Source organism: Podarcis filfolensis (assembly GCF_964270895.1).
Source record: "Podarcis filfolensis genome assembly, chromosome: 8".
Classification (NCBI taxonomy): Eukaryota; Metazoa; Chordata; class Lepidosauria; order Squamata; family Lacertidae; genus Podarcis; species Podarcis filfolensis.
The window spans coordinates 62032807-62058608 of NC_139611.1; the positions used below are offsets into that span (position 1 = coordinate 62032807).

Consider the following 25802-nt stretch of genomic DNA (forward strand, 5'->3'; position numbering starts at 1 on the left):
CCTCCTTCACTCTGGCCGTCTCGCGCGCCTTCTTCTAGTTGCAGACAAGCCCTCGCGAGCGTATTTCCGGTAAGGCCGGAAGTGGTGCGGGTAGGGTTACTGGGCGTCTCCAGGCGGAAGTGGAGCAGCCGGGAAGAGGCGAGCTGGGCAGAGGTGAGTGGGTGGGAGAGCGAGAGAGACACACCCTGCGTGGCTGAGCGAGGTAAGGCAGCGGCAGCTGAGGCTCCCGAGGGTAGCCTGTATTTGACTGAGGTGTTTGGGGAGGAGGATAAGGAGGGGACGGGGGTTGAGTGGTCAGTATCATGCACGTCTGAAAGGGTTGGGGGGGGAGGCTGAAGCAACGAGTGTCTGAGGTGCTACTTCGGGGACAGGGAGGAGGGGCGGAGAGTGTCTGCATGGATGGAGTCAAGAATAATCCCAATTATTGCGCTAATTTTCTCGGGAAGGGACGCTTTTCTGCCACATGCTTGACAGTCCGGTTTATCCTCGCGAGGAACGACCCTGGCATTCAGGTCGCTGTCATCTCTGGTATTTGCCTATTATAAGGGAGGATTTTGAACATGTTGAGTTGCATTGCAGTCATGTGTGTGTTTTCTCCGGAGAAAGTTGCGTTGGGTGGAGAGGGCTTAACGCTCGGGAGCGCATGGGAATTACAGCCTTAGGAACTGCTGTGTCAAGTGGCTAAGGTGACAAGGCGAGCTGTTAAGTTGTTCAGGACTGTTATTTGGCTCTGTGTAGCTGGAGGTCTGGTCACCCTTGTAAGGTTTGGGGGGATTTTTTAAAATTTTTTTTTAGTTATTTAAATGCTTCACCAGGAGTTAAAGGGTCTGGATATTTGAATTTGAAAACCTCTGAAACCTATGGAAACAGCAGTTATTTTCTAGTATGCATTGTGCATTTTGATTTGTCTTTAGAACTTTAGCAAGCCACAGTCAATTATGACAAATTGTGTAGCGAAGTGTTTCTGTGTGTGTGCGCGCTAGGTTGAGTAAGGATGCTCAATTTCAACACATCCTGTTTGATTTTGGCGGGCTGAACCCTTGGCAGTGAGGAGGGTGATGGCCTACCAGAGACCCTTCTCTGTAATGATCCCGAAACTGCAACTTCCTCTCTATAGAAGTGTGTCATACACTACCTATTTACAGCTGTAGGCGGTTATTGAGGGCAGATCTCTTTTCTGCCTTTGGCAGTTGAATTTTTATTGTTAGTGTTCCCCTATCTGTAGTCTGGCATGTCATATTCAACTAAATTGTTGCACTAGTGGAAAGTAGCACAGTGGTTTATTCTAGTGCAACAGGACTCCCCTGACTTCTACTCTGTTTTTTTTAATAGAATAATAGAATTGTAGAGTTAGAAGAAGCCACAAGGGTCGTTTAGTCCAACCCCTTGTAGTGCAGGAATTTTTTGCCCAACGTGGAACTCTAACCCACCTTTTCACCCTCTTCATATCTGCAGAGGAGGGTTGGGAGAACCTTAGAACAGCGTGTTGGGGGCGGAAAAAGAGACAATCTCCTTAGCACTATGTTGAATTCAACCCATTGTATCTGGTGTCTTGTGTTGTATAGTATCGTACTTAAGGGCAGGTTTGTTTTATTTGTTTTATTGTACTGTGTTATCTTTTTAGACGTAACCCACCCTTGGACCTTACAGTGAAGAGTGTGCAATATTAATTATTAGTAGTAGGAAGTATGCTTTCGTGTGTGTGATTCTGAAAAGCGAGGAGTCTATATACTGTCTGAAAAGCACCTTCTGATGGAAAGAGTATAGCTGGAATTCAGGTTAGGAGCCCATATACTAGGTACGGTGGGAAGGTTTGTAACTGTATTGGGGGTTAAAAGGAGCTATAAAATGGTTTGCTGTGCCTGATCCTGAAAGAAGGAAGCAGATTTACAGCAGGAATTAATTTATACTACATAACCAACTGCCAACCAGTTGTGGATAGGCTACAGTAAACATAAATAATTCTTCTGGGTATCTTGTCTGTCATGTTGTGAATTGAAGAGGTGATGGATGAGAGAGCTAGCTGGGCATGAAAATAACAGGAGGCGGTGGTTTGCAGATGAGTGGTGGAATACAAAAGTGTATTTTGGTTCCATGAAAGATTTGGGTTGGTTTTGGAGGCATAGTGCGAATTGGAGTAAGGTTTTATCTTGGTAGGAGGAGCTTGGGGATTTAATTGGGAGTCAGTATCTTGTCTTATTAATGGTGGCTAGGCATAAGCTGACTTTAAGCTGTCAGTTGCACCTTCACAATGTAGTTTCCATGGTATGCTGAAGGTGTGCCTATTTGCCCTGGTCTTTGATGCCTGAGATAAAATAATTTTGAACCGGCCCTATTCTCCTCATAGTCATGGGCTTTAACTTTTTAACACCTGTTTTTAAAATGTTATAACCTAATCTAAAAAAACAATGCAGGTATAAATTTGTCTGGCTGGCTGTAGGCTCTGGACAAACACAAAAACATATTTAACTTACGGAATTCATGATAGGGTGGTGGCCACTAGCTTAGATATTTGGGACTGGTTGGCTCAGAAGTTGTGCACTTGGATATCAGGAACTGGGGATAAAGAGGGGGAGATATCTCCATACATTGCTTTTCAACTTCCCAGAGGCATGTGGTTTGATGAAACAAAATGATGGATTAGCCGACCCTTGGTCTAATTCAGCAGGGCAGCTATGCTAAATGTAATTGCTGTTGAATTGCCTCCCCCTCCCTTTGGGGCAGGGGCTACATGCCAGCAGATGCATATTTAGTGTCCTCAATCCAAGCTTCAGAAGAGCTCTGACATTGTAAAATAGAAGCCTTTGCCCTGTGGTCTAAGGAAGCTGCAGACTTCTGCCCATTTCTCTGCAGCACGCTGGCACTAGAGACACTTTGCTTCCCAACTGCTGTGTTTCCCAGTTAGTCAGGAACTCTTGGCCAAAGATCCTCCTCCACTGAGTCATCAGTTGCGTGAGATGCATGCTTCCAAGGGTAAGCACAAATGTGAGAGTGAGAGAGGAGGAAACTAGTACTGTTTGTTTCTGGTTCTTAACTAGATATAACAGAGCCAAGTGAAAACCAGTTGCATAGTTGTATGAGAGGAAATAATGATTCCCAGGTGCACTTATCTACCAAACTTAGTTTAATGTAAAGAGATTTACTTACAGATGTCCTCCATTAAGGCAGGACATAGACCCAGATTGCTTTATGACAACTTCCTGGATTAATATTTGGTAGCAGCCTGTAATTCGTTCAGTCAAAGGCTCTTGTAATGTTTTGGAATGGAAGGTTTTGCTGTTGGTGGATTTGGGCTCTCTCTTCAAAGGAGTTGTTTAGAGGAGTGTGAATTGAACTTTGGGCTGGAAAAGCCTGGGTTTAGTTGTCCTGCTGCATAATGAGAGAGACTGAGGGTTTGCTTAATCCTCTTCTTCGGCTTAAGTACAAAAGATGACGGCCACACCATGGGCCTTTCCTGTAGTGGCACCATCTCATTGGCGCTCCCTTCTCAGGCAGGTGCATCTGCACAACGCTTTCCTAAACTGTAAGAAACATCAGACTTTCTAGAGTAACAGAAATGTTTCATATCGAAACTTGCTTGCAAGATTCTCTTGACTGGTCTTGTAACCTGTATGTAAAAAATTGTGTTTAATCTTGCAGGCCCAGCAAGAGCTTATAATTATATACACTGATTTTGCATGATAGAAATGTAAAAATAAGCATGAAGCTCACTGGATGATTCTGTGCTCATTATTATGTCTCAGACTGGCGTACTTTGCAGGGTTGTTGGAATAAAATGAGAGAGACTTCTGTATGCTATGCTGACTTCTTTGGAGAAGGGATGCAGTACAAGTGCGGTAAAAAAAATACAAGTATTGGTGACTCATTTGTGCATCTCTGGTAAAATTCTGTGAGCTCAATTTGCTAGGAACTTTTCCTGCCAACGCCTCCTTGAAATTTGGCCATTTTCTTGCTGCTCCTTATACAGTCAAACCTTGGTTCCTGAAAGGCTCCGTTTTGGAACGTTTCAGCTCCCGGATGCCAAAAACCCAGAAATAAATGCTCCAGTTTTCAAACGTTTTTCGAAAGCCAAACATCCGATGCGGCTTCCGCTTGAGTGCAGGAAGCTGTTGCAGCCAGTCGGAAGCCACGCCTCGGTTGTCGAACGTTTCGGAAGCTAAACGGGCTTCCAGAACAGATTATGTTCGACAACTGAGGTTTGACTGTAGCTTTCTCCTACAAAAGGGTACATCCCACCATCTTGCTCTTCAAATCTGTAAGACCCTTCTTTTTCCCTGGACCCTTGACTCTCTCAAGGGTTTTTAATGATTTTATCTACAAAGGATTAGGAACGAATGACTGTGTGAATATTGACTTTTACTTAACTGCTTGAGTGACAGATATCTACATTAATAACTATAGTATGTTGTCTTTAGAAAGAAATGGCCAACACACTTATCCCCAACTGAAACTAAGGCTAAGTATTTGCAGCTGGAACAAAGTCTGTGCCTGCAAAACCATACATGCTCAGATCATCCCACATTACAGGAATCTCTCTTTCTCTCCCATTGCAAACTTTTTGACTGCAGACTACTGGGGACAGAGAAGTTTCTTACTTTGTAAATAAACATTGCTCTGTATAGCACCATATATACCCATGAAGGTAAATAAATGAGATTTGCTCATGCGATTGTCAGGTCAACAGGATTTGCTCCGGGGAATTTTAGATGCATTCTGATGTGAAATGTGTTCAGTGGGCATTTCAAGCTTCCTGCAAGTATCGGCTAGCATGACTCTGAATCCTGCTGCCAGCTCTAGTAAACATATGGCTTTGGCACAAATGGGAAAAGAGTACTCAAGTTAGGTGCATTAATGCAATTCAGGGGTGGTGCCCTCTTTCTGCATATTGGCTTCGTGTTACACTCCTTTTGTTTCTCCACTGTTGCTGCTCACTGCCTAGCACGGCTTTGGCAATAAAATGTGGTTTAGTTTCTCTTTCTGGAGCAAAGCATGTCTGGTGGTTTTTGCTTATGCGGTTGATAACGGAAGCAAGGCAAGCTGTAGGGTTGGGCAAGGTGCGTGAGGCCCCATGTCAAGAATTTATACTTGGGAGAAGAGGAGTGTAGTCGTTGCATTTGTGTTTTGGAATGGTAATGAATTCTCAAATGATCTTAAGATGTGGAATACTAGTGAGCATCTTTTGCATGCATCAATTACACACTTGCGATATAAAGCAATGCAGCTTGGAAGATTTTAAAGTGTGTCTTCTTAAAAACTATGCTATGACAGAAAAACCGAATCCAGCTGGCTTTATTCTCCACTACCCCACCTCCCACTGCACATACTAAAGTTCTTGAAGGCAACATTACTATACCAGTTTGAGCTACAGCACTTGTTGCAACAAAAGCATTCAAAGGCCGAAGTCCTTCCAGGGGTCCTTTACCTTTACCTTTTACATACATACACACATAATTTTATTTGTATGCCATCGTTCCATAGTTCAAACCATGCTCAAGGTGGCATACAAAATGGAAAAATGACTAATTACAACATAACAAAAGAATTCACAAACATTAAATAAAACAACGCGTGCAACCCCAGGCAACAAAACCCTCTAAACCATACCCCAGCCTCAGAACATATTTGTTTTTCAGGCACTTTTAGTGAATCAGGAGTTCTTGAGGGGCATATTAGTATTTGAGTAACACTTGTGTAAGAGCTCCTTGGCAGTAGATGTAGGGGTTGAAATAATTACTCTGTTACAGTGAAGAGACATGATACGGTAGAATAAAACCAGATATGAATGATAATGTTGAACCACTTGATCCATATGCAGTCATGATGTTTAATGTGGCTTGTTTTCTGTTAGCAGTGGGTCTCAATATCTAAAGTTTCAGTAATTAAGGGCTAGCCACAAATTTGGGCATGAAACCATGCTTTGAAGTAAAAACAGTCCTTTGGCAGTTTAGAGGTTAACAACTATATTACATGCTTTGGAGTGTGTTTGCAAACCATAGTTGGCATTGGCTAATCATTGTTGCGTGTGCGCTGACAAAACCACAGCTTAGATATTTTCCATGGCTTTCTGTTTGCAGGTCTCACTGGACTTCCTATAGATGCCCTCGGAAGACATGGTTTCTTTTTGTACCCTTGGCATTTTAACCATTGTTTGTTTCCTTAATGCTGACTTTCAGTATCCGTGCTTTTCCTAAATTTCATGTAGAGATGCTTGGATATGTGCTTCTATGAATTCATCATCTTTCTACAAGAGCATGTATCACTAGCAGTTAAGTTGAGTCCAGGACCAATGCCTTTATAAACAATGCCAAGAATATAAATATTTCCAAGAGTTGTAGTTTGAGAACTGGCTTCAGATACATTTGGTCTGCATGTTGCAAAATCTCTTGGAAGACCACAAGGGAGAACTAGGGAAGTCTGACATTCTGGAGGTAGGCATTAGCTTCTTGGTGATCAGGAACTTATTTTCTTAGTGGTCCACTTCAAGGAGGCCTCATGTTCCACCGCAGACAGACCTGCAACAGCTTGTCAAATTCCTCTGGGTTAGAAGCCACTCTGCTTCTAAGCTTTCAAGGAGCAAGTAATCCCTATATCTGAAATGCAATCAGAGAGAGGGTAATGGGGCTCTAATCCGATCAGACCCATATGGAATGCAGCAGAACGGCACCTCTGTCTGTTCCATTAACCATTAATCACTTACAAACAAATTCTTCTATTGAAATGTCTAGAAAGTCTCAGCATATTCAGACAGCGCAGAGAAAGGCCTGTAGCAAAGATGTTCAGCTGCATTTTGATTTTCGTACTCTCTTCAAATGGATGCATACAAAGAAACAGAACCAATTATTACCCTAATCCCACTCCACCCCCTTCCTGCATTCTTTTATAGAATTATTCATGAAATGGAAAAACTAGGAATGAAGGAGATTTAGCCTGTGGTTGTTAGACTGGAAATTTTTAAGGGTCTGTGTCATAAATCTTAGTGTAATGGATGGGCCGGTTACAGCTAGGGTGGCCTCGTGTGACTTACATCTGTATTCTGTATTCTGCGCAGCCTCGCAAACAGATTGACCACTGCATTAAAGTTTATGGTCGAGCAAAAAAGCTTTCACCTACTGAAGCTGACAAGGTACTGGCCTATGAAAATCTTACTAGACTGCCCGCCCACACATAACCTAATTTAGATGCTTGTGGCCTAAAAGAATCAATTTTAGGAACTTCTGTGGCCGACTTACCACAGGCAAACCAGATCAGGCTTTTTTGCAAGCCTGACCCTTTGTTTCGAGTAAGTTTATTTGGAGTTGCCCCATTTCATCCTTCCAGCACTTGCACAAGTAAGTAATTCTGGGATCAAATGATTGGCACAGGTTATGCAGTGAACTTAGGGGCTGAATAGGGGGTCAAATCTGGGTCTCCCCAGTTCAAGTCCAGCACTTAACATCAACCTGTTGATGTCTGGCTGTGGACAAGATGACTGTTCATGTTGACCCATTTACAGCTGCTTTAGAATTGGCTGCTCTCAACTTTAACCATATAATTCAGCAGATGGAAGCACATATCCCGCCTTTCTGATGATGATGCTATAGAGTAGTGGTGGGGAGCCTGGTGTTGCTGGGCTGTAACTCCCATTTTCCGTGACTTCTTGATGCAGAGTTTGAGTTGGACTTGCATGACAGCTTGCAATTCCGTCGCTGAAAGTAGTCTAGCATAAAGCAGAAGAAGCAGTGGAAGGTCCCACGTTTTGTTAGATGGGTTATCATCATAAAGTGGAGTAAAATGTTTGTGTGTGTATGTCTCCAGAAGGAGTATGAATGGGTCTGAGATCCTATCACTGCTGGCATGGGCTTTTAAAGATCCACTCATGGTACCTCCGGATTGCGTTTGGGTAAACAGGATAGAAGGCCTGTTTTCTAGTAAGTTGGTTCTTTGCCTCTTTGAGGCCATCCAAGCATAGGTAAGCTAGTATGAATATCTGGCCAGGCCCATATAAAAGCTACTGAGTTGTGAGCAGAGTTGTCAGAAAAGTCCTACAGCTCTTTACATAAAAGAGAAGCTACTATGCATATAGGTTGCATCATTTCCAGATGTGGGCAGCTGTAAGCAGCTACACACAAGTCAGAACTGCTTTGCAGTTGTTTCCCAACTTCAAAAAACATCTGACTCTCCTTCCAGCATCTGAGATGTGTGTGTGGTGACAGTTCCAGGCTTAGCTCAGGCCATGGTTGTATCTGACCAAGTACTTGTCTCCACTGAGTGGTAGTGACTTACTGGCGTTTCAGACAGGAGTCTCTCTCACCAATTTCTGGAGGTGCTGGGAATTGGACCTACAACTTTCTGCAAGCAAAGCAGCTGCTCTACCACTGAGCTGTGGCACATCTCCCAGGAGTGCTCAGCTGCCAAAGTTCTGAACAAATCAGAGTAAAACTGTTCCTCCACCTTCACCCCTCTTTAGCAAAGCACTTAATTAGGTTCCTTCTGCTGGGTAGAATGGACTGTGGTTTCTATCCTAGTGTCCAGTAAGTTTGGATGGAAAATCTGGAAGGGTACTTGGGTCTGGATTCAACCCAGTACGCTAGTGGAAGTCAGTGCAAGGATTTCCACTAGTGCAGTAGGGTTTTCTCCCACCAGGTCTGTTTGAGGAGGGGCATTAGGAAAACCACCTAGAACAGCTCCTGGGGAGGAGAGGGGAGATCATTCTATCAGGCAAACAGAAATGTTTGTGCTAATGGAGCAACCTCCTTGGTGCTACTTCACATTCCACCTTTAATCTTCTGACTCCTCCCTCAACAACAGTGATCTGTTGAATTTGTTGATGTCAAAGAGGTATGTCTCTGTTCATTCTTGCACTCTGAGAGGCAGCTTGCCCTCTGCTGTGTGAACAAGTGTCGGGGTTGCATGCAAACGAGATCTAGTTGAAGAGGAGGGGGTGAGATGGAGCCTTTGAGGAGCCGCTATTGCCCCTCTGTAAAGGGGAAGTCAAGAAGAGCAGTCTGTTCCAGGAAGGAAGCTGTCCTCTTCCTCTTTTTTGAGGCCAACGTGTGTGGGGAGAAGAATAACATTGCATCGGACTTCAGTTGTGTCTTTAGTGGGTCTTTTGATGATTCTTAAAAGTATCTGAGTCGTGAGTGTGCGTAAAACAATTTTTCTTTTCTCTCTTTTTCAGCAGAACTTGCAAACAGAAATACAATATTGATATAAACCACGGTTAAGTTTCCAGGCTTTCTAGTCATAATTGACATACTGCTTGTTTGTTTGCTGTGCTCTGTTGGCCCTGCCTCTGTCGCTTCCCATGGCAGTTATGGACTGCAGCACAGCACAAACTGCTCCACTGACAGCTGCTGTGAAATATGGGTCATCCCTAACCGCAGACACTCTTTTGTTAAGCTGCTGGCTTCTCCACGCTTTGCTTGGGTGTCTTGACTGGACCCTGAAAGGGCAGCTGCACAACCCCCATGAGTACTGCACAGACACACTGCAAAGTTGCTGTACAGCTAATTGCATCCGCCTGGAATTTAAGGTGCAAAGAAGCCTGGAGTATAGCTGAGCAAGTGTTTCCCCCTCCTTTATGTCCTGCGCCACAGCCAGTGATTGCAAAGTGAAACGTTGCCTGGCTTCGTTCTGAGCTCTTAAGGCATATAAGGGAATTCTGCTCTTGGCCTGGGGTGGTGATTCATGCTCCAAATGATGGCTGTGATTCATTGTGCAAATGACCTAAGCGATTAAAAAAAAGTAGCTGCCAGTTCCTCCAGGCTTTCCCATCACACTAGGGAGGGAGGGAGGCAAGCAAGCTTGAAATGGTCTCCCATTTAGAAGGCTACAGACAGACTTTGTGCTCCTGTAACAGGAGGCAGCTAGCAAAACTCGCGTGCCAAAATCCATTCTCCTTCGGCATTTCTTGGAAAACAAGGTCCTGTGCAAAAGCATGAACAGGGATGCCATTGTTCATTATCTTGGGCAGCTGGCTTGTCTTGGCCCGTGTAGTAGGCCTCCTATGCTAATTTGTCCGCCATGGTTGGGACTGGGTGGTTTCGATGGTTTTGCGATTGCTTTAAAATAGTGTCTGCCTCAGGTAAGCTTTATGACTCTGTCCCTCTATTGATTGGAGAAGAGAGGAGCCACTGCAACCCTTGACAAGCCCTTAGGATTTGCCAGAAGTGTTAGGTTTCTCTATGATACTCATTTAGGCCTGCCCTCCCTCCTCTTGGCTCTAAACAGATCCTGTACTGTACATTTAGATGAGAAGAGCGAGGAAGCTTGGGTTGCTTACCTCTTATGTGGGTTTGAAAGCACTCTGTGACTGTCTAACTCACCCTTTGCCAACCAGGTGCTCTCCACACGTTTCAGACCACAACTCTTAGGCCTCGTCAGCATGGGATTTGTAGTCAAACACATCTGGAGAGTACTAGTTTTGATAAAAGTGCCTCATTACCTGGAAGCCAAGGAGAAGAGAGAATCTAATAGGGAAGACAAAAAGCTATTTCACTTGATGCATAATAAACTTATGGGAACGGTTTCATAATGTGGTGGGCATTTAGATGCCCCTTAAAAATGGATTGGGGAAGTTCATTGAGGACAGGTTTGCCTTTGGCTGTTAGCTTGGGTAGCTAAATGGGGACATCCAGAGGTAGGGTACCTCTGAATATCAGGTGCAAGGGCTGTTGCTTTCAGGCTCTGCAGGGGTCTTGAAAGGATCAGGCTGCCCGCATCCAGAAACAGGCTGCTGCATTACTTTTCTTCCCATTTATATCCCATCCATCTTCTGTCATGGGACCCAGGGTGGCATTCATGTGGTTTCCAGATGGACACCCATACAGGCACTGACAGACCAGGCCTGCTTAACCTCAGCAAGGTGGTGGCCTCATGTGCCTTCACATCATATCCTGAATCTAGACCATATCCTGCTCTAGATGAAACTTGGGGTGGTCTTGTGTTCACTGTAGCCTTGAGTCTGTATTGCTATCACCAGCCCAGGCCCATGGCCTAGGCTCACCTTGAGCCCTTTTTCCATACTAGAGGGCACAAAAGCACAGCTTGGCTGTGATCTTTCAACCAAGATAGCCAGTGGCTGTTGGAGGTCAGAGAATTGTGTGTCTGCCTGTTGCACAGCTCCTAATAATGTAGGTGTTGTGACACACATGTAGTGTCCAGGGCTCATTAAAATACATGCGTACCTTACCCCTGTAGTGTCAGTGCACACACAACTCAACTACAACTCAGAGCCTGTGAGATAGCTCAGTCAGTAGAGCATGAGACTCTTAATCTCAGTGGGTTTGAGCACCATGTTGGGCAAAAAGATTCTTGCCTTGCAAGGGGTTGGACTAGACAACCCTCTTGGTCCTCTCCAACTTTAAAATTCTATGATTCCTTGATACTGAGTCATGCTTGGAGTTGACCCATTGAAATGAATGGACTCAAGTTAGTCATGATTTCCGGGGGACTATTCTGAGTATGACTTGGTCAGAGACAGGCCGCTGTGTTTTCAGGACCAGAATCTTTTGGAACAGAATACTGTACTCATTTGGGGGCACTAGTTACAATGTAGTACCTGCAATTAAATAAGTGCACCAAAAAAGGTAAAATGGGAAGTTATCTTTGTTTACAATTGTTGGGTGGTGGACCCAGAGCTTCTGGCCAGGACCTTGTTTGTTTTCAGCAGGGAGTTGTTCCCAAAAAAGGTACGGTAAGCAAGAGTAAGTAAATAGTCTTCAATTGCCATTTCTTCACTTCAGTCTGAGATTGGTACAAGATTGCCCTTTGATTAAATCTATATTAATATTGGCTCCGTCAAGCTTTCCTCTAAATGTATGGTCTAACTTTGCAGGTGCTGAGAGATGACAGAGCTGCACGGTCTTGTGGAGCGATTGGAGAGAGCTGTGGGCCGCTTGGAGATGATGTCCCATGGCCCTGGCACGCAGGGCGGCTGTGGAGATGGCCTTTCCAAAGGTGAGAGGCCCTGACTTGACCAGTGTATTCAGGATGAATTACTTTAACTTCTCCCACTTAGTAGGAAAGTCAGTGCATGCAGCTGACTTTGTGTAAACCAGATTGGGATATGCAAGGAAGAGGAAGTGAATTTCCCTAATTGTCAACCCTCAGCAGCTAAACGTTGGCGTCACATTACTCTGGTGTCAGCAATGATACTGGCATTTTACTTAGAGTCCAGCTGCTTCCTTTTAAAAGTGAAAAATCTAATTAGAGCCAAGACTTGGGTGCTAACAGGCAAGGATTTTAATAAACCTAGAGTGCTCTGCCAAAGTTTTGTGCATTGCGGCCGGGAAAGGAGGGGCTGGAGTGGAGGACAGATGCTTACTGCAAAACATGACTTGCAAATGTTTCAAACCAAATCCATCTGCTGTCTCTCGGTTCTCATGATTGACTTGCTTGCATTCTTCTACAGACATAGCTGAGTATGTACAGGCTTTTGACATACTCTTGGCGGGTCCAGTAGCTGAATACATGAAGATCAGCAGAGAAATTGGCGGTGATGTCCAAAAACACGTAAGGCTCAGGCTTCCTTCCTGTTTGGGGAGAACATTTGCTTGCTGCACTCAAAATTTAGGTTTTGGAAAGTAGCTGGCTAATGTTCCAACCCCCCCCCCCCCGAGAGTTGGAAGTGGTGCAGTAAATGTTTTATCTGTGGTTTGCCCATCCATCCCCCCATAGTCTATGTGTACACATTTTCAGGGAGTTATTTTCGGCAGTGTCTCAAAACCATGTGAATATTTTTTGCCAGAGACTGTAGTGCACAATGGCTCTAACAGAAGTCTACAAATTGTCAGTCTATTTAAAAACACTGGCAATGCCCCAAATCACTCTTACTTCACCAATACCAACAGCTGTTAAAAGGGAAGTGCATCTGACAGGTGGCTACAGTCAGGGCTTTTTTTCACCTGGAACTCACTGGAACTCAGTTCTGGCACCTCTCAGGTCGGCACCATTGCCATTATAAGAGAACAAGAGAGGTGTTCATGGTGAGTTCCGGCATCTCTCTTTCTAGAAAAGTTGCCCTGGCTACAGTGTTGAACTAGGATCACAAAGACTTGGGTTGAACTATCCCCCTTGCCATGAAACACGTGGGTTGACTTTGGGCAATCACATTCTCTCTGATGTGCTAAGGATGAACCGGGTTGAGATAGAGGGAGACATGTGGCCCACTCTACACACTTGGAAGAAGATTAAAACAAAGTAATAAAACTGCCTGAATAAACGGGGGCTGATCAAATTGATTGACGTTATGGAAGAGTGATTTTGGAGTATCAAGTATACAATATAGGAACTAGAAAATACACACTCTTATCCATATTCCAGGCCTCCCAAACTCATACAGAAGAAAGTCAGTCTTATAATGAAGCTGCTGCAGTTGATACTTCAGAGCTTTTGGCTCTTAATATGAAATTGACCATCACATGTGCAACACAATCCTCCTTGGATACAACTGGTGCTCTTTTTGTCAGTGTATTACCACCCCATGAGCAATATATATGCAACTAATTCATGCACACCTTTTCCCCCTTTTACCTCTTGGTATCCTCTTCTCCTCCAAGGCTGACATGGTGCATGCAGGGTTGATGACAGAGAGGGCTCTCCTGGTGACAGCATCTCAGTGCCAGCAACCCACAGCGGTAAGTCTGGGGAAACCCCTTGTATTTCAGCAGTGAAGCTCAAGGGCAGGTGCAGCTGGAAACTAGATTCCTTTTTCCAAAGGATATAAAAAGTGGTCTTCTGAGTGGGGATTCCCAGCTGCTTTTAGCCAGGGATTGTTGAAAAGGGTTGTGGGCGTGGTCAGCTGTGGGGGTGTGGTCAGTCACCACATTTTCGAAGCACCCCCACTTTGTGGTGCATGCTCTGTATTTTCTGTTTTTTCTCTCTCACACACAGCTCCTTCCCAATACAAAAATTGCTCCATTGACTTGCATGGGAGGAAAAAGCTACACACACACACACACACAGAGAGAGAGAGAGAGAGAGAGAGAGAGAGAGAGAGAGAGAGAGAGAGAGAGAGTGGCTGGTGAGGTGGAAAGAGTCTGCTACTGCCAAAAACTCCTTTACTGTCAGGGAGTGGGCTACCCTCTCCCACTAGACATTTTTGGTAATAAAGCTTTCTACCCCATCCCCTTAATTTGCATAGGGCAAGGATGGCTGGCCTGTGTCCTTCCTGATATTGCTGGACTAGAACTCCCATTGTCCTTGACTACTGGCTCCCTTGTTTGCTTGGGCTGATGGGAGTTCGAATCTAACAAGATACGGAGGACCACAGATCAGACACCTCAGGGATAGGAAGAAAGTTGCAGGACCTCTAGATGGCAGGACACAGTGAGACCATTTGCAGGCAGCATGGCATGGCTTCGTGGGTGCTGGGGCATTGCAAGTGCCTGTTCCAAGACAAGGACTCATTTTCCGGGAAGCCAAAATCTATAAATTTAGAGTGAATCCTAAACAGGATTTAGCAAATGGTGGTACCAGGTGTGTACGTTGGTAGGATTATCCCATAACACCTTCCTGTCCAGGAGAAGGAATTAGGGTTTGGTAGGAAAGTAGTACCTTCCTTTCTTGCGTGACTACATGATGTACAGAACCTGGCCTATCTGCTACTTTGTTCCTCCTTCCCCAGAAGTGCCTACTATGGATCAGTCAACTAACTTATATATCACAGTGAAACAATTGCTACCTGGCACTTGCTTATTTTCCTCTTCCTTCCTTGCTCAATTTTCCTCTTGTGTCTTGCCATTTTGAATTACAAAAAATGCTTGATTGCTTTGACAAAGGCGGTAGGTAAATGTATTTATTTCATTTATATTTTGCTTTTCCTCCAAGGAGCTCAAGGTGGTGTACATGCCTCCCCCCGCCCCCCAAGAAAACCACTTGTAAAATATGCTGGGTGACTTTAGGCCATTCATTCTCTTTGGTGTGAACCAGCCTTGCAGAGTTACTGTGAGGTTAAAATGGGGGGTGGGGACTCTATACACTATCTTGAGCACCTTTGACGAAGATTAGGATCATCTTTCTCCCAGCATCTTTAATACATGGATAATACTGTCACTGGCCTGGTTAGCACAACACTATAACTTAAGTCATGATTTAGCTATGACTTGTTTTTTACAAGCAGGATTTGTTTCCCAGCTGCTCTTGCCTTGTGCCTTTGTAGCTTTGTGAGCGTTTGGGGTGGAACCATGGTTAAGGAAGGGTGCCAGTTTCACACAGAATGCCAAGCCATAGCTAAAAAGCTAACCAAGGTTCATAGGTCAGCAGTAAACCATGGTTCAGCTTATGGTTTGACAGTAAACAAACCATAGTTAGGTTGCTGGGCAGGGTTTGGATCATCAAACAAACCCTGACTTAGCTTTATGTGCAAATCTGTCCACTGACGGGGCAGGCAATCTAAATGACGGCAGAGACCAGCAGGCTTAAGCAGTTCACACCTTGCTCGGCTTATCTTCTGTAATTTTGTTGTTGCAGAACAACTTCTCATCTGTGCTGAAGCCAATATCCGAGAAGATCCAGGTGGTCCAGAACTTCCAGGAGAAGAACCGTGGCAGCAAACTCTTCAATCACCTCTCAACCGTTAGTGAGAGCATCCCTGCATTAGGCTGGGTCGCCATGGTAAGGGCTCAGGAACTGGTGCTTTTCTGTCAAAATTTGTTCTGCGGTTCTGGTACTCAAAGGGCCAGCAGGCCTCCCTGAAGCTCCTTAAGCTGCTCTTATGTCTGTAGCTTTGTTTTTAAAATATAGCCCTTCTCAATTTCTGTACATGGACACATGCTAGGAGGAAAATATTGCACAGATAGCATGATTCCCCCCCTGAAGGTACCTTTCTCACATGGGCAGTTTTAGTTGGTAGTGTCAATCTGGTCGAAGAGTCATTCACTTTCCCCAGGGAAACCTGGGAGTTGTAGTTTTGTATGATTTGGCAGGGCTTTCTTAACAGAAGCTTCAACAATCCCTCCAGACTACACTTCCAAGGATTCTTGAGGTGCACTAGATACTGTTGGATTCTCAGCCAGTATAGCCAGAGATTGCGGACAAAGGTAGTTGTGGCCTCGAGGTGATGGAGTACAGGTTCCCCACCCTTGAATTAGGGGAAAGTCGTTGCCATTAAAATGATATGGAACTAACAATAAGTTGGTTTTGTGCCCATAAGCTTCTGGTTTCTTTTTGTATTTCCTGAGAGATTACTTGGTCCTTGTCACCTAATTTTCTCTCATCCAGATGCAGTTTTAAGATTTCAAACTGCACTTCCGGCCTTGCCTCTGTTATCTGGGTTTGGGGATGGCGTCTCTGTCCACTACCTCCTGGCAAGCTTGACTTCTGGTCCTTAAACCATTTCACTCAGAGGGTCAGCTTCCAAATAACTCTGGTAGGTTTTGAAAGCTTCTGGGTGAAATGCGAGAACTTTTACTTTCTAATGACGCACTGTCTTCTCATAGGCTCCCAAACCAGGCCCTTACGTGAAGGAAATGACTGATGCCGCCATGTTTTATAGCAACCGGATCCTCAAGGAATACAAAGATGTGTAAGTGTTGCTTGCCTCTTGGGGGGATGGGGAGCCATGGGGTGCTGCCGGCAGCAGAGGATTTTGAGAGGAGGCGGCATTGGATCACATTCCAATGTTTGCGTCACTTAGTTTTAAAAAATTACTCATCTCCCTCAGATTCCTAACAGCAGGAGGTGGCTAACCATTTTTGGAATGGGAGTGGCATGTTCTTAAAATCGACCACTCAAGGAGGGCTCCACTTTTAAAAGGGAATGCTAAGAAATGAAGACAGTTCATGGAAAATGAGAATGCAAGGGTGTGGAGTTACTGAGGTGCAAAGTTTTTGGAATGCTGTTAATGAAACCATACAGAAGAGCAGGGAGAGAGATGGTGCTGTGACTGCGTAGAAAATGAGGGAACCTGAGTAGTGGCGGGGGGCAGTGCAGGGTTTCATTCCCAGAAAGCTCTGAATAGTCAGTTTGTGAAAAGTTCCATCTGCAAAGCAGGAGGGTAGGAAATCTATGGCTCCTGTTGCAAGTGGAGTTTCAAATATCCCCCCTTACCTAGACCAATTAGTTTGCCTGGCTCCTCTTTCTCCTAGAGATAAGAAGCATGTGGACTGGGTGAAAGCTTATCTGAGTATCTGGACAGAGCTGCAGGCGTACATTAAGGAGTATCACACCACTGGGCTGACCTGGAGCAAAACGGTGAGTACAGGCTGAACGCTAATCTTCAAGGCACCACAGAACTCTTGCATTTATTATTCTTGACATTTCTCTGTTTTCTGTTTTCTGTTCCTGTCCCATCCCCTTTTCCAGGGACCTGTTCTAACTGATTCAGGAAATGGATCCCGAGCAGCAGCTCCTTCTCCTGGTGGCCCCCCACCCCCGCCACCTGGCCCTCCACCCCCTCCAGCTCCCACCTCAACAAATTCTGGCTCAGATGACCCTGCAACCCGTTCCGCACTTTTTGCCCAGATCAACCAGGGAGAGGCTATCACTTCCGGTAGGTGAAATTAGTTAATGGAATGGCAAGGTGAGCAAATGGCTGTGCTCTAAGCAAACTCACTTGGGATAGAAATTGCAACCCTTCTATACAAAGCCTTTGTGATCTGCAGGGGTCCTTTCGCTCCAGTGTCTGGGGACAAGGTCCAGCGTAGTCCCATCTTTTGAACCATACAGATGCATTTGTACCCATGGTCTTGTTGCAGATGGCCCTAGAGGATTTCTTGGTTATCTTGGTTTTTACAAGCTGTTCTTAAAAGTGAATTTGCATAGCTTTTCACTGACGCAGCAGAAATGCATGGCTAATTCTGCTAGTGTGTTTTGATGTATTGAGTGTACAGAATGTTCTGTTGTGTCTACATGCCAGTTTCCTGTATTCTGATTCATGACGCCCCCTTGAGGAATTCCCCCTCCCCACAAAAAAAAACCCTTGGGTCATAATTCCCTAAACCAGTTTTGCTTGCTAAACAGGCCACTCAACTTCAGTGTGCAAAACATGAATTTTGAGAATGTCCTTTCCTTGGAGAAAGCAACCTGACTGTTTTGGATAAGGAGTAGAGGTAGCAGAAGTGGGTCCATAAAATACCTTTGTGGTTAGTGAAGATGGGAGAAATCTGCACCCTGGGAAATGCAGTGGCCAAGAGGGAAACCCAGTGGAAAGGGAAACCCAGCCAGATGGGCAGGGTATAAATAAAAAATATATATATTATTATCATTAGAGGACTCCAATGCTGGGCTTGGTGAGGGTTGATGATATGCAAAAGATTTAATTTTATGTATCCTATGGTTCAAGAAACCCAAATATAGTGAGGAAAGCTTTTGTACTGCCTTTCTGGGGAATTGATGGAGTTTAATTTTTGGCATCTCCAGCCCCTGCATGGTAACCTGTACAAATAGTTGAAGCTAATCTCTGATCTCCAGTATATTCTTCCTTAAGCCAATCAATTCCTCTTTTTTTCTTTTCATCAAGTGAAACCAATTAGATTGCAGGTAGTTGTGGGGGAGGGCATGCATGGAGGACAGTGCTGTGTGTAAATTGCACATACTGCAATGCAGTAAGCCAATGCAGAGATCTCCCTGTGGCTCTGGAAGCCACTGCTTTTGGCTTCTGGATGCAAATGGGGTGCCTGCTGAACCGTCAAGAACGTGAACCTGCTTTTAAAGCTATTTTATTGGATCATTTTAAGCGCAACACCAATCATATGACTGCCAGTGACAGAAGCAAAAATAAGGGGAGGGGAGAAAGGGACATCTCACATCACATACCACTAGGAGCACTGAGTCTCTGTTTTCATGTAAGCTGAGGAAAGACTGCTTTGTTAAGTATAAAATGTCAGGCATGCTCTGCACGTATTGTAAACAGCTTTAAACCCTAAAAATGTGATGAGTTGTTTCACTCTTCCATAGCTCTTTTACTGGCTGTCTAGATCAGCAGCAGATGGGAGTGAGAGATTTCCTTCCTAGGGTGGGATGGTTTTTAACGTGGTTAAAACTTGTACCCACTCCTTCCTCTAAATCCAGTGTGTATCATCCTTTTTTATCTTTGGAAGAGCCCTGTGGGGTAGGTTAGGCTGAGTGTGAATTAGACAAAAGGAAAGCACCTTGGTCAAGATGGCATTTGAACCAGCCCTCCACTCGCTACTACTCACACAGGCTGCAGTGTATGTGCCTGCTATTTAGAAACAAAAGTCTCTAAGAATTGAGGACTTGATGCTATAGCGGGGCAACGGATGGAGACCAAGAAGCTTTCCATTCTTATAGATCCAGAGAACTGCTGAAAGCCCTTCAGCTAGCCAGAGAGAGAAGAATGGGCAGAACTAGACCATCTTGGTTATGGACCCTGGTTTGTGGGGCTCTTTATTGAAAATGACATCCCTAGCGACACAGTTTTTTGGGGAAAGCAGCATATGACACATTACAATATGTTTGTAGTAGTGGATTTTTTCCTGAGGCTTATAGCAATTTTACTTTGAATTTGTTTTGTTTTAATCACATTACATTGGTGTTATAAACCCTGGTTTCTATACTTCCATGCTGAAATTCATTTTGAGCTTTTTGAGTAAAAGCAGCACTGAAGCCAACCAATTGGTGTCAAGCTAGAAATGGGAACTAAATTTGTCTACAAGGCACAAATGGCTGGTGGTCTGATGCAGGCTGTGGTGGTTTCAGGGGGAAGTTCTTGGTTCGTAAGAAGCGGCTCTTTGGGCCTGGCTCTGACATTGCCCTTGTGGTAGAGAAGCGGCAGAGAAGCTCTGCTTGGGGGTAATGTCAGATGTACTGAAGCTTTAGAAAGGGTGACTCAAGCGTGGGAAAGGCTTGTGCCTGGGGCTGCTGATAAGTGGTGTGGGAAGGAGCTGCACTGCGATGCTCCCACACTGCAAAGCTGCCACAAGAATGGAAGCGCCTGGGTGGGGAAGAGTAGCTGCTGGCCATGGCTGAGGGGCAGCTCTTAAAGCTGGTGGCATCTTCAAAATGGACGTTAATGGCAATTTCCCTCCTAGGCCTGAAGCACGTGTCGGACGAGATGAAGACCCACAAGAACCCAGCGCTGAAGAACCCAGGCGGTCCTATGCGGACGGGACCAAAGCCTTTCATGGCTCCGAAGCCAGCCTGTCCTGTCAGCGCCTCCCAAAAACTGCCTGCAAAGAAGGAGCCTCCCGTGCTGGAGCTGGAAGGCAAGAAATGGAGAGTGGTGAGTTCCGAGGGGCTGGGGCGTTGCAAGGGTCCCACGCAAAAGACTCCCCGCTGCCATGGATAACTTGCGATTTCATATGAGAAGGTGGAAAAATCTGAATTGTATTTTTCATTTAGATTATGCATGCATTTTGAAGCAGGCAGCATCTTAGAAGAGGCACGTCATCTGCAGTTCTTAAGAGTACTTATTAAAGTCTGCTGTCCAGTTAATTCAAGCAGCACCTTTAGTCTTTGTTTTAATAAATTAAAAGAAGGACGGAGGGAAACTTTGTCCTCTGGGTGTTGGACTCCAGCTTGCAGCAGCCCTAGCTAGCATGGCCAGTGATGAGAATTGGAGTCTGGGCGGCCAGAGGTTCCCCATACCTGACCTGAATAAGAGAGTCTTGTAAGGAGACGCTGGCTCATTGCTGTCCATCAGGCACATCTGCAGGTCATAAGCGTATCCGAGGAGGGAAGGGGCTGGAATGAGCGGCATTTGTTTTCCCCCTTTCTCTTTAGGAGAACCAAGAAAATGCCTCCAACTTGGTGATCAGCGACACAGAGCTGAAGCAGGTGGCCTACGTCTACAAGTGCATGAACAGTACACTCCATATCAAGGGGAAGATCAACTCCATCACACTGGGTAGGTTCTTATCAGCTGGGGCTGGGGCAGGAGGCTTTAAAAAAAGAAGAAACCAACAACTCCTGCCCACCAATCAGCTCATGCCACTCCAAGGGAGGTGGGTGTGATTCTCTGATTCAATTCACTGTTGGCTTCATGCACCAGTTCCCTGCAGGATTTAACACCCCAGGCCTCCCAACTACAACAGCTGAAAAGCAGGGAGTTAAATCCTGCTCAGTCAAATAGGGTTCACCACAAGTGTCTTCCTGATAATAAGTGGGGAACTGGTGTGTGCAGCCAAACCCCATGGGGTTTCCCTCCCTAGTTTATCACTTTCCCAAAAATTACCCTTGCACTGCAAATGAAGAGTGCTGTTGTTGTGACTTACCTTGGAGCACCCAATGGATGGGTAGCTAAATCAGGACTTGCTGAAGTATTCTTCAGCCACACTGGAAAATGTCCTTAATGGTCCTTTCTGTTTTCTTTTCCTCTATTTTGTAGATAACTGCAAGAAGCTAGGTCTGGTGTTTGATGATGTGGTGGGCATTGTTGAGATCATCAACAGTCGGGATATCCAAGTTCAGGTAATTGCACTCCCTCGCCCCCACCCAGTTTTGTTTTCCCTTAACCTCGTAATGGTCCTCACTCTGCCTTGCCTCTTTTGAAGAGCCGGAACTCTTAAACAGATGAGCAAGAAGAAGTAGTCTTTGAGGGGGGATTCAGGGTCTTCAGATTCCCTAACAGAATTAGAAGCCCATCTTGCTCCTCAACCCTTACGCGCGCACACATTGCTCCGAACCCAGAAGTGGCCCAAAAACGTCACAGAAAGGGGTGGAACGGCGTGTTTGCCAGCTTTTTCAATTGCGATTTCACTTAACTGTGCAGTACCTTGGAACGTAAGTCCCATTTAAATGGGGGAGGGCGTTGCCTGCACAACAATTATCATTGCATTAAAAAATGGCAAAGGACAGAATACTAACAGCTAGGATAAATGTTTTAAAATGGCAACCTATAGGATTAAACACAGCTTTAAAAGGTATGGACGAATAAAAAGTATTCAACTGGTGCTGAAAATATAACAAAGTTGGCACTGGGCAGGCCTCTCCATGGAGGGTGTTCCAAGGAAGGGCAATTGCATCCTGTGGAAACCCCAGTCTTGGCTTCCTGGGTCCTGCCATCTTGGTAATGAGACAAAAAAGGGTACCTCCAAAGATGATGGCCAGGTTCACGTTGAGAGCAAGTGGCACTTGAAGTACAAGCCACTCAGAGCTTGAAAAGAGAACATATTGAATTTTGTTTCCCTCGCTCATAAGATTCACCACACTACTGTTTTATGATTTATTGATAATTGAATGTGTTATTGATGGATCCATTGTCTTCATTGATGTATTATTTGTATATGATATTATAAAGAGTACATATAAAGAGTATTGATAATGATGTTTTCAGAACAAGGAGAAGTGAACTCCTGTGTTGCTTTCAGACTTGTAGGGTGGTAGTTGCTCTAGCCATGTCTAACATCCTTGCCTTTCTTGCTAGGTGTTGGGTAAAGTGCCAACCATTTCCATCAACAAGACAGACGGTTGTCACGTCTACCTGAGCAAGAACTCATTAGAATGTGAGATTGTCAGTGCCAAGTCCTCAGAGATGAACGTCCTCGTTCCTACAGACAGTGGTGATTTTGTAAGTTTCTTTCTGGTTACTTGGCGTAGAAATCAGATGCTGGGAGAAAGCCACTTTGCTGTGGATGGTGGTTGTTGCTGACATTGGGAAGAAGCCGTCTTGGGATAGCTCGTGGTCAAAAGTCACCAGGCTGAAGAGCTGTGTTGCCAAAATGATTTTAGCTGCCTTTCAGAAGCCCAGGCTTTAATAAGGGAGGCAGGCTTTCACTGGTTGGGATCAGTGTACATCTGCACCACACTTTTAGGATTAAGGAGCATGAATCAAGAAGTAAAGCTCTAAGGAGCTTAATATTGGGGTGGAGAACTGGATCCATCTGACAGGCTGAATCCTGCATTCCCTCACCCTCAGCATGCTACTTTGACAGGTGGAACGGGCCCTGCCCACCTGTCATAACCTGGTATCACTGTGTCAGATGAATAGTTTCTTCTCTGTAGCATGGCAAGCCCCACTACAAAGATTCCAAGCCCAGCCAAGCTACTGCTGATTAGTGCCAACTTCATGCTCCTCTTGGATGGGTGGGTGGCTGGCTGCATTGCAGATCCCACCAGGCATCCTAGAGTATACTTTAAGGGCCCCAGTTGTGCTTTGGCAGCTGCATCTACTTGACATCGCATTTGAAGTCAGGTATGTGGTAGGGGGACATGGCTTTGGAGGCCAAAATGGCACCTGTGCCAGATCTAATTAGCCCCTTAGGCTGGAGATTCCCAGACCTGGCTTAATTTGGTACTTGCTCTGTTTTTTAAGTTGATATATTGAATGGGATGTTAATAGGTTTGTTGCTGAATTAGGCGCCTCTGCAGTTTTCTCATGTCTCCACCCCTGGCATGCAGCTCATTTAGACAAGATATGTAAGTGGAAGGTCTGCATTCAAGACAGTGTTGTCCCCGAATGCCAGTTATTGAGGGGGAGGGGAGCAGCCAGGCAGATTAGTACCTTGCTTGTGGGCTTCCAAGAAGCATCCTGCTGGCCGCTCTTGAAAAGCAGGATGCTGAGCTAAATGGGCCTTTGATCAGATCCAGCAAGGCTCTCCCTGTGATGGCAGTAAGCTTTTGTGTTAGAGGTGTAGCTGTACTAAAGGACAGAGAGCACACAGGGGCTTTGAAAGCTGTACGTCTCTGCAAGTCATTTCCATGTAAATGTTACTGACTCCAATATTTTGTTTCCCCCTAGAATGAGTTCCCAATCCCAGAACAATTCAAGACACAGTGGAACGGGCAGAAGTTAGTCACCACTGTCACGGAGATAGCTGGATAAGTTGACCTGGCGCTTGACATTCGCCCCACCACTGCTGTGGGACAAATCTGCTTTTTTTGGGATGATTTATAGATTTTCCTGTACCTTTTCCGCTCTCAATCTGCTTCTGTCTTCTCCCCGAGAGACTTGCCTACCTGCCTTCACTGAAAATACCTCAGGCTAGGATTTGGGGTAGGGTGGCAGAATCATTTGCTTCTATCAATTGATCAGCAGGAAAGTGTGGCGTTTCCCCTTGGTCAGGCAAACCCGCATCACCAATCAACTTCTGTCTGGCCTTTCTTTTTGTGCTCCCTGGAGCCAGTATCTCAAGGACTTGGTTCTAGAGGTTTTTCTCTTCCCCTTTCATTTTAAGCAAAGGAAGACGGTTCCTCTTGGAGTAAAGCGAGTTATCAGGGTATAGAGTCCCCAGTGATATGTGTGTGTGACAGTGTATCTGGAAGGTGTGGGTTGGGGGAAGTACAAGGGAGTTGACTTCATTCTGTTTAATCTAATTGGGGCTGTTCAAAGATTCCAGGAATGGCTTTGCTGGACCAAAAGCTGAAGGACTGGTGCATGTATAGCATTCCTCCCCCACCCCACCTCCCCATTTTTCCCCTTACGTGCTCAGTGTAAAATTCTGTGTTGTGCCATGATGTTGGGGGAGACCTCTCAGTTACAGGTGCCACAAGACTACCATGGGACTGGCTCCCCACTTGCCCCTTCCGGGAGTCTGTCCAGCGGCTAGAAAACTGCTGCTCACCCACTTCCATTCAAGCCCTCCTTTAAAGGGAAAATTATGCCCAAAGGGTCCCTCTTCTGAGCAACTGAGCGTTGTCCAGGCTTTCCAGGACAGGTTTTTCCTTGGAGCCCATCTCTCTCTCTTTTTTTTTTTAGGGAGGGATGAGTCTTCTTCATTCCAGGTCCAGTATTTAATTATTTGTAAGCACAAGTTCATTCCAATCCTCCATCTGAGCTTATTTACCCTGTAGAGTCTGGAAGACTTTCTCTGGCTGTCCTTCTCTCTGTTGCTCAGCTTCTTCTCCACCGGAAGGCCAGTGTGTGTGTGTTAGCATGGCACTGCAGTGCTTGCGCCGAGACCAAAGGCATGGTACTGTACTGACCCACCAAAGGGAGTTGCCTGCGCACCAGAATCATAAGTGTTTTTGGATAGCATATGCATATCTTATTTCCTTCTTTGCCACATTAATGATCCCCCCCCCACTAAAATGAAACTTAACAAAAGATATGCAATTTCTTTTTATTTTGAAACTGTCCTGTGACTTGTATTCCTCTCCCGAGGCTTGTGGAAATAAAACCTTTCTTATGTACTTAAAATTATACTGAAGATAGAATAAAGTTAATGCCAAGTTGCTCCTTAACATGGTGGTCCTTCCTAAGCTCCGCTTCGTCCAGAAAAGCTGCAAATCTCAGTTTACAGCTTCAGACTCAATGCTGCTCTCTTTCAGCAACATTTCCAGTTTAAGATTGTCTGAGGAGTCCTTGGGAGTGTTTTCACACTAGTCTCTCAGAGCCTGCTGTGGCTTCACTCAGAATTTCATTGTGGCTAGCGGTAGTGGTGGGCAAATGCATTCATGGAAATGTTTCCTGGCTTTGTTAAAAGCTGTTACCACAGAGGCCACTGACATCTGTTGTGTTGGCAGGAAGGTCTTGAACTAGCCTGACAGCCTCCCTACATCAGCCCCTAGAAAGCCATCTCTCCACTCACCAAGGGATTGTAGTGAAATAATTCAGATGTTTCAAATGAAGGGATTCTGGAATTTAAAAGAATGGAGGAGGAGGCAACACATAAGGGGCAGGAGAGAGTACTGTCTGCATAACCCAACGTAGTATATGTAATGGGTGGGGAAACTGTTGGCTACCCAACTTCCTTCCATCAGTCCTAGCAGAGCTAGCGATCAGGGATGGTGTAGCAGATGTAATCCAGCAACAAGTGAAGGGCTGCAAGTTTGCCAGACTCGCATGTAGACTGCAACTTGGAAGATGCAGCATTGCTTCATCATCCAGCCTCTGCCCTTTAGAACCCAGGTGGGAGTTTGGGGAAAATGACACTTCTGCTTCTTCTAGTGAGTATCTTTACTGAACTGCAGATCTTGTGTTTTGC

At 45.2% G+C, this 25802-nt stretch overlaps 1 protein-coding gene across 4 annotated transcripts; it reads left to right on the plus strand.

Annotated features, from left to right (window-relative positions):
• CAP1 (cyclase associated actin cytoskeleton regulatory protein 1) lies at positions 1-25059 on the plus strand. 4 transcript variants are annotated; one of them, XM_083625548.1, is made up of 13 exons: positions 1-153; positions 11816-11937; positions 12392-12492; positions 13539-13616; positions 15451-15594; positions 16419-16504; positions 17067-17172; positions 17284-17470; positions 19971-20161; positions 20662-20785; positions 21266-21348; positions 22304-22447; positions 23618-25059. In XM_083625548.1, the coding sequence occupies exons 2-13, from the start codon at positions 11826-11828 to the stop codon at positions 23699-23701; spliced, it is 1440 nt and encodes a 479-aa protein (XP_083481674.1). In that variant the 5' UTR covers positions 1-153; positions 11816-11825; the 3' UTR covers positions 23702-25059. The 4 variants fall into 4 exon arrangements, with proteins under 4 accessions (XP_083481674.1, XP_083481675.1, XP_083481676.1 ...); XM_083625549.1 differs by having other exon boundaries at positions 76-202; XM_083625550.1 differs by lacking the exon at positions 1-153 and adding an exon at positions 205-232.
• The last annotated feature ends 743 nt before the right edge of the window (positions 25060-25802 follow it).

What these genes read in the sequence shown, in the direction of transcription:
- CAP1 (XM_083625548.1), top strand. Translation starts at nt 11,826, where the DNA reads ATGACAGAGCTGCACGGTCTTGTGGAGCGATTGGAGAGAGCTGTGGGC. An exon ending in GCGGTGATGTCCAAAAACAC is followed by an intron (nt 12,493 to 13,538) that starts GTAAGGCTCAGG and finishes TTCTCCTCCAAG; the next exon opens with GCTGACATGGTGCATGCAGG. An exon ending in AGTGCCAGCAACCCACAGCG is followed by an intron (nt 13,617 to 15,450) that starts GTAAGTCTGGGG and finishes TTGTTGTTGCAG; the next exon opens with AACAACTTCTCATCTGTGCT.